Source organism: Corticium candelabrum, chromosome 15, assembly GCF_963422355.1.
Source record: "Corticium candelabrum chromosome 15, ooCorCand1.1, whole genome shotgun sequence".
Lineage (NCBI taxonomy): Eukaryota > Metazoa > Porifera > Homoscleromorpha > Homosclerophorida > Plakinidae > Corticium > Corticium candelabrum.
This window is the reverse complement of record NC_085099.1, coordinates 5,044,801-5,059,624: the sequence shown is the minus strand read 5'-3', so window position 1 is coordinate 5,059,624 and position 14,824 is coordinate 5,044,801. Positions and strand designations below refer to the sequence as shown.

Genomic DNA, 14,824 nt, shown 5'->3' with positions numbered 1-14,824 from the left:
ATGGGGTAGCCATCCAAAAAGAATTCTCTTTGGAATTCTGTCGTTGGCCATCCTTGCCTAATGACACAACCATTCCAGTCGTATATATTCTCCATGCCACCTGATCTTGTTAACCGAGTACTTGTTGAAAGGTGGTCTTTCCACTGCTGCATTCTTGATATACCCCACACACAGTGACACACACACACACACACACACACACACACACACACACACACACACACACACACACACACACACACACACACAAACACATACACCATAACCACAACCAGCCTATCTCAAAAGATGATGGCATAAGCAGCAAGAAAAGCAAACCTCTACTCAGTTCATCTACTACCAGTTTGTAAATAGATAATATGTTGTACAGCGTCCTGAATCTTTCAATTCTCCGCACAGCCAGAGATGTCAAACTGCTGCTTCTTGCTAACTCGGCAGTAGAGATCGCATGCACGCACCATAAACCATCGTTCTGCTTGTTTCCAAGCTAGAGACCAACTTTTTTCGTCCATGCCGTGTCGCCATTTTCACTGCTGCACTCCGTCCACATGGCCTCTGTCTCAATCAACAATAACCGGAAATAGACGTAGAGTCACAAAAATGAATACTTTGACGTTGCAAGCAATTGAAGCACTTTACAACGTGGGAGTAGCGCAATGGTTGTTCTTCACAAAGAAACACATTGCTGTAGGCTCGCTCCCAAACGCTAAGTGTGGCACTCCTGTCGATCTGAGATTGTTTATCATGATGATCACGTTTGAAGATATCGCAGAAGCCAGATGGCAAGCCAGAGAGGATCAAATCCTCCAAAGCAAACATGCTCAAGAGGCTGCCATGCTACATCTGGGCATACACACAGTGACACACACACAGTGACACACACACACACACACACACACACACACACACACACACACACACACACACACACACACACACACACACACACACACACACCAGTCAAATGGATATGCCTTTCAGCACTAAAGATAGCACCCCGCGCTGATGTACCCCTAGGTGCTTGGCCAGAGCACTAACTTTGGCGCAGCCTCGGGACTGGACTTCAAGCCCATGCGTACCGGTGCTGCATATACAGTTCTGCCAAGCCAGCGGTCTTGTCTATCCCCAGTCAATGACCAGGTATTCATTTTACACTCCTGAGTCAAGAAAGGTAACTGCTTGTGAGTTCCTTGCTTCAGGGAATTACGCCTGTGCCCATCCCTTGAACTCATGAACCAAAGGTCCCGGATGCTTTCCTTCTCCAAATGTGCTTTCTAACCAATGATCAACAAGCGCCCACACACACACACACACACACACACACACACACACACACACACACACACACACATGTACGTACGTAAATGTATCAGCGGAGGTATGTCCACTGAAAATGGTGACAACAATACTACAGTATAAGCCCGATTATCTGAACTTTTTCGGTGGAAGCCGATTGTCCAGGTAATTGAAAGTCCAAATAAATGAAATGATTATGTGGTAACTTCCTTGAGGCTCAGTCATATATTGACAGTCAAGTACTATATAACCAATTATTTCTGCGATTTGAAAATTTAGACAAAATTATTAATCACTGTGAATTAAATATCTGCGTTTCAACAAGAAAGACAGTTACTGGTACACATATGTATGTGTTGAAACAGCGACTGCCTGGGACCCCAAAGATAGGCCCAAGTATCTTAATTTTAATTGTACACTCCAAGATTTCTTCGCAGAATTTGAAGAAATATCATGATTGCAGAAATAACCGGTTATACGGTAGATAATAAACAAATGTTTAATTTATTAATATACAGCAATACTACATCAAAAACAACAAGGTTAAACATTTAATGATTAGATGCAAAAAGTCCTTTATGCTACGCTTCCAATTTTGGAGCATGTGCACAGGTTTCCATGTTGGAACAATGTCACACGGGAAATACGTGGAAGACACGAGATTTTGATGAGAAATTGATTTGTCCAGATTATCGAAGTGTCAAGCAAGATATGTTGGTGTTGTACTGTACTTTAGTACTGTGGACGTTGATTATGAAACAGCACTCTTGCTTTTTATCAAAATTTTGCTAAAAGTATGCAATAAAATCAACGTTGAATTGCAACAGCTTTTTGTTCTTCGTGTTTCTGCTGCTCTAGTTCAATTCAGTTGATTTTATACTGTTGGAAGTCATGCACACAAGCCTTCCCTTAAAGTGGTTATACCTGTTACTGGCAGTGACATAAAGCACTTGCTTTCCAGTTTAAATACACGTCTGAGAGTGACTAAAGGCAAGTTGCAGAAGGGTGCTCAAGCACACTCAGCATACTACATTAAAGTCATGTTAGAAACTGTTCAACAAGCCCCATGTATACTTGCACGGCACAGGAATGATTAGGATCATCCAAAAAAACATGCAAGGAAGAAGAAAAAAACTGATCAGGCATGACAACGCTTGCATGTGGCGAGAAAAGGATTTTGATCTGTCATGATATTCCTCTCAATCAGCGTTGCTGTCAAAGTTAGCAAATGCACAAAAACCATTTTATCCTTACTTGCATGAATTTAAGCAGTGATGACAAAATTTCAAACTCATCCATCCAAGTCTGTTCACATACCAGAAAAATGATCAACAAGGTGTGCATCTAAATGGCAACGTTTCATTATCAAAGAAGAGGAAAGACAACACATCAATTATGATTGCCATTATCCTGACACTACCAAATGCCTCTCTTTTAACAGTAATTGTCTACTTGCTTAAAAGAAAGATTACTTCCAAAGTTAGACAAAACTTACTATAAAACTAGATTAACATAATCAGCTTGATCTGCCATTAAATTTCCTTTGAACAGAAGAAAGTTATTGGAGTCAAAACTCTTGGTAACTATAAACTGCCAGAAACTGCCAAAAACAAAGTAGCCAAGATATGTAGCTAAAAGATCTCTGCATTCAACACTCACCTCTATCACTACAACAACTACATATTCCATTGCAATCTGTGTCCTCTCAATTCTAGTTTACTGTATGAGATTATATAACCCCCAAAACTGAACAGGCAGTTGCACTATTAAAGAAATGATCTAAGTGCAACTTGACATCAAGAAAGTAAATTTGCACTAATCTAGTTCACTGTTACACAAACTAAAAGATCAGTTAATATAGTAATCATAAACTTCACGCACAAACAACTGAATTACCTCCAACTTTGACTGTTTCTCCAATGCTCGCACTTTGGCTTTCAAATCACCAATTTCTAGCATACATTAAAATATGAAATCCACAACAATGACAAATTCAGCTGTTACATACGTTGCAGCAGCAGCAAAGTCTTTTCTGCTAACTGGCAATTGAGTTCCACTGTATTTGTCTCTTCACTAGCTTTCAGTGCATCATTTAGCTTCTCAACTTCCTACAAAATTGCCAAATAACAGTGATGTCAAAATTGCACGTTCAAACTGCTAAACGCAACAAAACCTATCTAACAATTAAGGATACATTAAAAATTGTTACATAATAAGAATTTGTGCAATATCACCTATTTAATCATATCACCTATTTAATCAGCTTTAATAGTTGACTAGAACTTTATGACAAAGTACACATTCCAGAAAATGTTTAAATTGCATAACAACTAGCCACAAGACATCCAGTGGCTACATGCATGCACAATACTCCACACCAAACCTTCTGCTTCACTTGTAAAGCACTAAATTGTTGTCTCAGCATACTTTCATAAAATGAACTGTAGCTGTACAAGCACCACAAAAGACACAAACAAAATAACAACACATCAGAAGTTATAGACATGCACTGAAATATGATTTGCAACTTACCTTCTGAAAACCATCTTCTCCCGATGCATTACGTTAGCAGCTAGCTCAGTTAGACATGAGTTCAAGTGATCCTAAAACGCAAGAAAACTGCTAAAAATCAATATGATGCACGAGCATATTCATTCAACCTTTTGAAAACAAATAGTGTCACCAAGATCAGAATGAGCAGACAACAAAGCCATTGAAAATTCTTCTACCAACAAGGGACGTTGTACCATACACATCTCTTTTGTTTGCTAGATAACCGAAACACAATTATAGGATTATGTAACACCTAAAATCAAATTATTTCTAGCTAAAACAAACTTATACTGTATTTGCTTATTTCTAAAATGAAGATTCTACTAACAGTTGATTTCAGTATCGACGTCATTAATACCTAAACATCATCTCATAGATGTAAACACAGTTGTTAAAAGTTCCTCTGACGTGTGCAAGTGTAGTTTGTGTTGAAGATACAATTTACTCTACCTTGCAATGACAAACTCTAATATAGTATGCACTTATTTTGAGCTACATAGATCCAGTAAGTAAATCAAATGTGATGATAAAGTTAAAACTATACATACATATTACTAGACGTGTCTAGCTATACTACTTGCTATGTAACACATCAAAACCTACATATACATGCTAAATATAACAAAATATAACAATAGATACTGCCAACTCTGTGGCATTAGGAAATGTTTGAGGTAGCCTCTTGCTTCAAATGCATAGAAACACTATTTCACAAAGCAAGACAAAGCTATCAGTACCATATACTATCTTTAGTTCATTAAATTAAGTGTCAATTACTGTATATTATAGCATCCTGACATATTGTGAGTGTAAAACAATACTCTAGACATACACAAATCTGCATTTGCATACCACAGTCTTCCACAGATCTAGAGGCAAGTTATCATCATCTCGCAAACGCTCAGCTAACACAAAGTCATGCAACTTGTCAAAATGTCTCTTCATATCTTCTATCATGTGGCATTCCAGCAGCTCAAGCAAGAAGCTCACCTTAACAAATATCAGTATAAAATGTGCCAGACAGAATTTGATATATGTAACCATTACCTGATGCCACCGCAATTTGGTCTCAGAAATATTTATCTTCTCAAGATCTACTGAAGGCATTTGAAATGAAAGTCGTCTCTACATGTCAGCTAAATGACATTCAAATTGTATAATTTTAGTTTAATCGAGTTGCTCACACTCTCCGCTAGAGAAGAATCTGAAGATGACAGGACGGCATGCTTGACTGACTCCAAAACATTCATACAATATGATTCCCTGTTCAGAAAACAAGTTACAGTGATCCATAACAATAATTCTGTGGTTGCAAACATAATTACATTATATTCCAATATATAAATATACTAAAATGTACATTACAATCAACTAAGATCACTTTTACTAACCAAATTTAAGCATCAGATAGAACTTAATTAAGCCTGTGGTAGCTGAACTTCATATAACAAAAAGAAATTAAAACATTGAATTCTTATAGGTGAGATGAGAATAAAACTTAGTCTCACATAGCCAGATCCTCTCTTGCAGTGTCATACTTCTGGGCAGAAAAGAAACTATTTCCTGCCCACAAGGATGACTTGGCAAGACAGAGTTTGGCTGCGTGAAACTAGATGAAATCTTTGTCTGCAATGGTTGCATGTCTGCCTATCAATAAATTGATACAAGTATTTACGAAACAAAAAGGCTTTAAATCATGCTATGCATAGCAATGCTCATTTCAACAACTCAGAAACTTTGTCATGAAACTAAAATACACAACAGATGCATAAAAACTTCGAAACTGAATTGGCAGCCAAGACATAGTAAACTCAAAGCTTGACTTAATGTAACAATGCCAATTCATATTTTAGTTCAGTAAAATACTGTACTGTAGCAAATCATTACAATACCTGCATTTATCTACATTATTTAATTAAGCCCCAGATATCCAAAATGGTCGACTATCTGGGTAAATATGCAGTATAGAAAATTGCTGTTGTACTTCAAATTGGGACTGAATATCAAGTGCACTACAGTCCTACAGCTATTACACATGAAGAAATTTCTGTAGTAAATTTTGGTTACGAATTCGCAGCGAGAGACAGTAAATGTGTGATGAATCCGTGACAAATCACAGTGAATCCACGGTAATTCACAGCAAATTTGCTGTGAGATTGATCACGGTTACACTCTCACTTGTTTCTCGAAAACTTAGCAAGTATCAAGACACTAGTTTCAAACAATGTCTTAAGTTAACCACAAATTAAGACAATCACACTATTTCATTTTCATAAAAACCACTGGTGAGAATATGTTAATGATGTTAACGATTCTTATCAAAACAAATGGAGCTGGGGCTAGTCCATTGAGTTGTATGTGACAATAAAGGCTCTATTGCATATACAAGTGTAATAAACTTCTCTCACTTCAACACTAAATATAAAAATTACCAGATGACATACAGTGCATAATGAATGCTAGTGTCGTTTCTGCAGCAGAAAGTGCAGATTTCCTCATTATAGTCAAATCCAATACCGTAGATGTCTTTCAGTTTGTATATATTGCATACAGTAATTTTATCATAAAAGATAAAAATGCATAATAAATGGTAACTGCTGTCAATGAGTACCACTTTCTACAAATAATGCATTCATTTGCAATAATTATTTGTTAATTATTTCAATATTATAAAATTTACCACCCACTACACTGAGAACAGGGCATCAGGAAGATGAGAATCTAATAAGTTTATTTGGCTTCGAGTTTTAATAAAATACCCACAAACCATTCTTCCAGAGAAAGTCAACCTCAGCAAGCAGATATTCAAACAACTGCAAATTGCTGTCAGTGGTACCTGTTTGCTCACTTCCTATCAAAAATCAGTACCAATTGTAACTACTCAAAGTAATTTCTAATCGATCTTGACCTGTAGCAAAATACACTAAACACTTTCTGTCATCATAATCAAACCCATTTCAGCACTTGCATAACAATCCTAGATGTACTTTTGCAAAAGAAACTCTTAGTCAGTATTTCAAACAAAATGTACACAGCAGTAATAATTTTGTTTGCGTCAGGATTTTCAGCATGGTTAGGGTTATCATAGACTAGTGCAGATACAAGATTTAAATAACCCTTGCAAGTGTTCAACGCTCAAACAAATGTGAAGCAGTGTTATACATGCAAAACCACAACAAACATTGTGAATTTACAGTACCCTCACTGCAACTTGTTACAAGTCAGTTAGTTTAGACATACTAAAACCAAAGACTTAGTACAAGTATTTAAACTGATTGAATTCATCAGCCATCCTCAGCACTGTCCTTACAAAAGTCATGGACTCACTCATATATTCTGAAATGCTTAGTGGTGCAAATAGGATGATGCAACTCCAACAAGTGCTGTGCCCACTGCTGCTTCAAGCTTTCCAATTGAGAGGATATTTTCAGAAATTGCAGCATCTCTTTCAAAACCTTGAGCTGATCAATACCAGCCATATGATGGCCTGAATGTCTTGAAGCAATTGCACTATCTGTCGATGATCTAAAAAATGCTTTCTCAACCTTCACTTCTTGACCACTGCTATGATGGTCTCCTCCAGAGTCAGCACTACGGCGATGGCTAAATCTCAATATGCCAGGCTCTTTGTGCACATTGTCCAAGACATCTTCAAGCAAAAGATTGACTGCCATAAGTTCACCGCTAGCAAGCTCTCTAAAGATATAGCATACTTAGGCTTCTACCCCCTGATTACACTGTGCCATATGTAAAGAGGTCTCACCTGCCCTTGTTGTCAAGACAAGAGAGACATGTGTAGACACGTTGTTCTATCCTACAGCGCTCTGATATAACACATGGTTTTAACCCAACTCTAAATGACAATGAGAAAAATGCTAGATAGTAAATAACATATTGAATAAAACTACAACTTACCGACTCAAAAACGATCTTCTTGGAAACAGGTTATTCGCAAGCTTTGATGAAGCAACAAATGGTTCAGGTACTGCACACATTGGTAATGTCAATGCTAAACTGTCACAAATTACACAAAAAAATCAAATAGAAATCTTTATTACGATTAATAATGAAACATGAAAAACATGCATTCACACCACATGCAAAAACAGCATTAGCCTCGAACTTCCAGACCAGACAGCGCACGAAGCACGAGAGCTCTAGTCTGGACCAAGTCGATACTAAAATGATTTCGGAAATAGCCTTCTAAGCCAATCAGCTCCTTATAGCCGGAATGTCGGTTGTAAATTCTGATTGGTTTGGCAGTAATTGGTTATGCTAAGTGCACTAACGCTGATTGCGTGCGTGTTAAACCCGTGTGGGCGGCTAAGTGCACGCCAGAGCCGTGATGAAGACTCTGGTGCACGCACACATCTTACTTTTAGTTTCAGCTTCAGTTCTTTGATATTTTCAAGCTTGCGGTGAGAGGACATGCATAGCAGCATCGCTAGACCATCACTTTTGACAACTGGTCGAGCGGTAGTCTCGCCAGTTGAGCGGTTAGACTAGCTAGCAGTCTGCCAAAGAATCAAAGAGTCGTGGTTTCATGCCGTCCACCAAGATATCGCCGCAAACATGGCAGACATCTCTTCTTTGTTCGTGAGATCTCATGGCATTTACAAATGACATGTTGATCTAGGTAAGCCATCCTACACTGTTAGACTACCATTTAGCATCGCTATTGATAAATACTTCCGAAATCATGTTAGTATCGACTTGGTCCAGACTAGAGTTTGCGCGCTTTGTGCGCTCTCTGGTCTGGAAATTTGAGGCTAAAACAGCATGTACCCAACTTCCCAGAAAATAGTATTCAAACTGTCAACCAACAACAAACAGACTGCACTGAACAAAGTTTGATGAATGTATAACAAGCTGTCTTCTGAGTCTCATCTCACCACTTTGATTGTTCTATATTTGTGACTTATTCATATCCATTTCGATAAGCTTGGAAATAATCTAGACAATGTTTTTGTAATTCAGTATCTCAAATAAACAAGATATAACTCTGAATGAAAGTATTCATGAGAATTCTGTTCGGTCACTAATCGTTCAGAACGGAGTAAAATGCATGTGAACGAGATGTACTTCAAGATAAATTCTCAAAAGGGGATACTCATGCAACAACATAAATTTCCATATACCTTGATATTAATCTCATAGACACTAATACTTACAGGAAACTCAACGACAACATTTGAGATCAGTTTATAACTTCTCCATCTTTACACAATTAAATTATTGTCTATAACATCATGACTGACAGTTGTAATAATGCAAAGTTTAGTAGGTAGAAGCAATTATCTTATTTATTTATTTTATGTATTTTGTACATTTCTGTTCTATTTTGTTATTCTGTGCTTATAGACACTAACGTGTACCGGTTATTTCTGCAGTTTTAAATTACTGCAATTTGAGAATTTAGACAAAAGTTTTAATTACTGCAAATTAAATTTCTGCGTTGCAGCCAGGAAGACAGTTACTGGTACACACATATGTACATGTGTCTGCACCGTGACTGTTTAAAACTCTGAGAATAAGCCTAAATATCTGCAAATTTTATTTATGCTCTCCGTGATTTCTATTTAAAATTCTCAGAAATGTCATAATCACAGAAATAACTGGCTATACGGTAAACATGTGCATGTGTTTTGCCAGCAACAAGAAACAGTACAAAAATTCTGAAACATGTTATACAACACAACACCAGCATCCAGTGCAACACAACAAGATGTGACACAACACCACAAGAAAACAAACCAAACATACTACACATAAACATAAATCAACAATGTCATAACTACAGTACTAGTAATGTACCAGTGAGACTTGCTCGCAACATGTAGAAATGCCTTCATGCCATCTGTTATATCCTACAGTACAAGCAAATCACACGATCACTGAAACATGCTCATCAACCATTTCACATGTGCACTACTACTACTGTACCTGGAATGCTCGCTCATAACCACTATGAAGCAAGCTGTCTCTAAGGTTGCATGCAATGGCAACATAAAATGACTGGAACAAAACTTGAGAATGATACTCCAGATAATCAGCTACCAACAAAGGATCTTGAGGGTCTGATAAATGTGTGATCTTATTTTGAAGATCCTGTAGTTCTGATCCTACCATACAAAACTAAATCAACAAAATCCATGTTTGCACAAATTTCTTTCACCTAAATGCTCAGCCCCTCCCCATGAAGTGCCATGCTGCAGGTTGGATTTCACTTTAAGACCAAAGCTTTCACCAAGCCTGGCATATGTAGTAATGAACATTGCAATTGTATGAAGAGACGAAACAATTCTCTATCATGAACATCAACAAAAAATAAGTATAATATACTAGTCTATTATTCGCTTGTCTCACCAGGACAGTTTGAAGACTTTGAATTAACAACTGACCAGAAAGATCAGAACACATATCAAAAACCTGACATGGAAATAAATTTCATCACAGAGGCTGTTACTGTCAATTGTATTACAACTACATTGGAAGCATATACCTCACCAAAGTGTGGCAAATACCACAGATTAAGTAGCCTCTTCCCATCAAGTGAAATCATCTGCCGTGGTCTCATGTAAACTTTTCTACCAGCATTAAACATATACCAAACAAACGTATTCAAGTATAACAGTTTGACTACCTTGGATCATCCAATACAGTTATGTCACTTTGCTTAGCTAACATTTCGGATTGTGATCTCAACGGAGATGTTACCAATTGTTTCTTGAGTTGCTTCTTCTTTTGCATTCCTTCTTGAACAGGGTCACCACTAACTTGAAAATATGCATTCCTGTAATACAAAAAAACACGATTAAGCCTCTGTCTCTTAATCCTAAACAAGCAATACAATGAACACACAAGGTGCTTACCTGACAGCTGGAAACTGTCCAAATAGTTCATGAGTACTATCCAACAGAGCAGAAATCTACAGAATACTAAGCATTCCAAAGGCTCATTAACATATTCCTTGTATTATAACGACACCTGATTACGAAGGGAATATGTTACAAGTCCTGAAACCAGAGTTTCAGAATACGTGTTGATTACATCACTAAAGAATTAATAAGTAGCTCTACACGTCTTTGCTAAAGAGTAAATTAATTTGACCCACCACTTGGCTTTTGCTCGCTCTTTTGGATCATTCAAAACAGTTGCTGGTTTTCTTGAATATTGCACCATTGCCTCTTGCATTACAGGACTCTAAATATACCAATCAAAACCCAAAAAATTACAAGTTAAATTTACTCATGTATGTGAAATATTCTCTTGTTAGTCTGATCTTAAGAATTATTCCAATCACCCAGCTTCTGCTAGATAAAATAGATATCCTATCCCCTAATGAGTGTGACCAGATTGTCAAGTATACCCTACTGCTCCTAATGTTTTTCGAGTAATAATCTTTTTATTGCCTTAAAAATAATAGGATAACAGAAAAATAATATTTTGGTCTCAAAAATTGTCATTGTCCGAGCTCTTGGTTTTTGCATGTGGCATGAAACATCGTAAACTGGCGAAAAAGCGAGAAGCAACTTTTTTCAACTATGGCTTCCAGTTTCACACCGAAATGCCATTACCACTTCCCTGCAATATACTGCTTTTGTGTGTGGAGAGTCAACTAAAAAAACCAGTATTGTGTTGAGCGTAGCTGGAGAAATCACGCAATCTTGTCAGTGGACTGTTTAGAGAATTGAATCAGTTTAAAAGAATAAATAAAAATAATTGAATCAAAAAATGACTAATATTGCACATCAAGACTTCAAAAATTAGGACTTGCAGAACTTCTAAATTATTTTTTGAGTCTCGAAAAACATTAGAAGCAGTAGGGTAGTGTAACAATGTACATTTACATCTTAGAATTGCTCCTTCAAATTTGGTTTTCTAACAAATTGAGACAAATCCATTTTCAACTACCTTGCAAAACCTTGATTGTGCTTCAGAAATAAAACTTAAATTCAGCAATAGTACACAGCTAGTTCAATGTTAATTGATTGTACATCACAATTACTTAACCTTAAATGGCAGAACAAGCTATGACTTCTGCAATCATGATAACAAGAAATCCTGCAGATGTAGTGACTTATGTTACACAGCAAAAGCATCCACCGGTCATTATCGTGACTGATGTAGTAGTAGTAGTGGTGGTGGTGGTGGTGGTGGTGGTGGTGGTGGTGGTGGTGGTAGTAGTAGTAGTAGTAGTAGTAGTAGTAGTTCTGCTGGAAGCAGCAGAAAGTAGATTATAGAAGACTGTTTATCTCAAAGTTGTTACAACCTAGAAACTTGTTGCTATAGAGGAAGCTTTTACATACAGTAGTAGTATTTTGAAAAAAGTAGTAGAGATTTTATTACTATTAGTAGTAGTAGTAGTAGTAGTTTATTCAAGTAGTAGTAGTAGTAGTGTGTTAGCAGATGCCGTTTGATTGTTCAAATACACCAGTTCTCTCAGTAGTAGTAGTAGTAGTATATTTCAAAAAGCCAAAACACCAAATATTAGCAGCTGACAGATAACACCCACGCAGCAAAACAAACAACTAAAGATGGTTACCACTAAGAGACAGTTACTACTTTACGTTATTATGCCTAAACTATCAAGATAAGCTATAGTCAACATCTCTCAGTAGTAGTAGTAGTAGTAGTAGTAGTAGTAGTAGTAGTAGTACAATACATTTCAACAAAGTAAATAGTCAACAAACTAAACTAAAAAGCATCCACCGGTAATGCCCATACTACAAAAGCCACTACAACGGCACTCAACACAACACTATATCAACCTATTCAATTAAACAAACCCACTTAAGTCAACGTCACAATCTACTTAGTGAGGCAAGCCTCACTGTTGATTAAATCCATGTCATGACATTTTAGAGGCCTGTGCTTGGCTGATCTACTTCCGCGAATGCACAAAACAGAAGATCTTATTAGAGAAAAGCTGATCCAACATCTCAGAAGTTCCATCACTGAACTATATTTCTTTTCAGTTTTGTTGGCAATTAAACTGGCAAGATGTTTGTAGAAGGTGGAAGTTTCAGAGCCCATGCCACTGGTAGAGGAAAAACCAACAGAGTGAAGCTGGCATGTTCCACTTCCAGTACTCGATGCACATATTCACGTTTTTTTCCACATTCATGGATGTTGAATGCTGATCTCAAAGAGCCTTGACTATTGGAGCGCGCGTTTGGGTAAAATACCCTTACATCAAAAAATGCATGGTCTCCTTTTGTCCAGACTCCTCTCGCTGAAAGATCAAGTCTAGCCTCGTCAGACATGTTCGCTGTTTTCTTCTAAAACTTTTCTCCAGTCAGAGGTTGTAACATCGGTTCTATCGCTACATCATGACACACTTCAGTCAAAAGATTGGCAGTTATATCCCTAATTTCATTGTGCCTTAGCGTTGAAAAGCCACCTTTAGAACGTACCATTGCATGGTCAACGTTGAAAGCAGATCCACAGACACATTTTGAAGGTAGATTTGGTAACATCCAACCATAGCGCATGCATAAAGCATCACGAAAATCTCCTTTGCTCAAATGAAAACCATGTTCTTCAACCGGTAAAACGGATAGCCAATTTGATGCACCCTTTGCAGAGGCAAGTTCAACGCATCGTTTCATAGATGCTGGGCAATTAGCTTCTATTTCTACTAAAGCTTGTTTCTGAGAAGCCCGTTTTTCAAATTTTGTGGCAGATTTTTCTTTCTGAACAGCTTCGACAGCCACATTGTAGCACTGTTCTTGTTGTATTATGAGAGCTGCTAATGGTGCTGTGATACGACAGGAAGACTTGAACTCAACATCGGACGTGTGAGTTGGATTAGTCAAGTTTAAACCTCCAAGTCGACAAGGTAGAGCCAACAAATCTCTCACGTCTTGGCTACAATGTTGCTGGCCAGTTATGGCAGAAATGAAATAATCACGAATGGCTTCCTCAAGCGGCTGCATCATGGAAGAGATGTTTTCGACAGTTCTTGATATGTATGACCATTGACATGCCAAGCCATAAGTAAATGCAGAATAAGCAACATGTGGTTGTGTTAATGCAATCTCTGACAAGCGTTTTACTTGCATGACCCATTTATCTACCTTTCTGCTGACATATTCTTCAACAAAGAATGAACTACCAAGAGCAGCACCAAGGTGCCTCTTCCCTGATGTTGTTATCTGAACAGAAGTGTCTCCAAAAATATCTCTTGCCTGCTCCTGCTTGTTCTTTTTCACGATCAGCCATGTTTTGTTAGCATTAGCAAAATAGCCAAATTCTGGTCCATGCTCTGTAATAGCATCCCACCATTTTCTCACATTCTTAATGGATCCTGCCCCAGTAGCATCATCAGCAAACCAAACTTGCTTGCACGTACCCATAACTTTGGTGATGAGAGGACTAATGCCAATTGCATACATTGACATGGCCAGAGGGTCACCCTGTGTAGTACCTTCAGTTGACTGTATAGTCTCTCCTCCAATCACATACATCAATATGTCAACTCTGTAGGTGTTAATTAAAGCTGTTGCAATAATAGGGCATAGTATGCGAGCATTGTGCAAAGCAACTCGACGGTTCAAAGCATTGAACGCATTACTTGCGTCTACCAACAGAACACAGTCTGTAGCATCATCTTCAAATATTGCTCTCATTGCATGAACAGCTCCTTCACATCCTACTTCTTGACCAGCACATACATAGTAGTAGTAGTAGTAGTAGTAGTAGTAGTAGGCTCACCTCACTGAGTAGACAACGTTTTTAATTTTAGTGTTTAGTAATTACCTGTTAGTTATTGTTATGTAGTGTAAGTAGTTAAATTAGCAAACTTTTGTTATGTGCTCAGCTTTCTTGTTAATTTTGCGGTTTATGTCATAGTGTTTAGTAGTAGTAGTGGCAAGTGTAGTCACTTAGAGCTGTCATAATATAGGACTACCAATACGTCTAAAAATAAGTCTTTCTCTCAAATAATTCCCTCTATCGATTAATTCCACATTTA

At 37.5% G+C, this 14,824-nt stretch overlaps 2 protein-coding genes across 3 annotated transcripts in view; both read right to left on the bottom strand.

Annotated features, from left to right (window-relative positions):
* LOC134191037 (uncharacterized) overlaps positions 1-14,824 on the bottom strand; it is a 48,707-nt gene that overhangs the window by 7,354 nt on the left and 26,529 nt on the right. The window contains exons 33-53 of one of the 2 annotated variants that reach the window (XM_062659595.1): positions 10,964-11,052; positions 10,837-10,903; positions 10,722-10,777; positions 10,493-10,642; positions 10,352-10,436; positions 10,216-10,278; positions 10,025-10,154; positions 9,793-9,971; positions 9,664-9,716; positions 7,765-7,863; positions 7,613-7,702; positions 7,177-7,545; positions 5,034-5,112; positions 4,897-4,974; positions 4,702-4,839; positions 3,957-4,064; positions 3,829-3,899; positions 3,680-3,743; positions 3,305-3,404; positions 3,193-3,248; positions 2,551-2,640 (exon numbers count right to left, since the gene is read on the bottom strand). In XM_062659595.1, coding sequence (XP_062515579.1) covers positions 2,551-2,640; positions 3,193-3,248; positions 3,305-3,404; positions 3,680-3,743; positions 3,829-3,899; positions 3,957-4,064; positions 4,702-4,839; positions 4,897-4,974; positions 5,034-5,112; positions 7,177-7,545; positions 7,613-7,702; positions 7,765-7,863; positions 9,664-9,716; positions 9,793-9,971; positions 10,025-10,154; positions 10,216-10,278; positions 10,352-10,436; positions 10,493-10,642; positions 10,722-10,777; positions 10,837-10,903; positions 10,964-11,052 — 2,214 coding nt within the window. The remainder of the gene's footprint in view (positions 1-2,550; positions 2,641-3,192; positions 3,249-3,304; positions 3,405-3,679; positions 3,744-3,828; positions 3,900-3,956; positions 4,065-4,701; positions 4,840-4,896; positions 4,975-5,033; positions 5,113-7,176; positions 7,546-7,612; positions 7,703-7,764; positions 7,864-9,663; positions 9,717-9,792; positions 9,972-10,024; positions 10,155-10,215; positions 10,279-10,351; positions 10,437-10,492; positions 10,643-10,721; positions 10,778-10,836; positions 10,904-10,963; positions 11,053-14,824) is intronic. The other variant, XM_062659596.1, reaches the window with a different exon arrangement.
* LOC134190770 (uncharacterized) lies at positions 12,515-14,480 on the bottom strand. The gene has a single exon (XM_062659281.1). It carries the CDS (start codon positions 14,478-14,480, stop codon positions 13,131-13,133), a length of 1,350 nt encoding a protein of 449 aa, XP_062515265.1. The 3' UTR covers positions 12,515-13,130.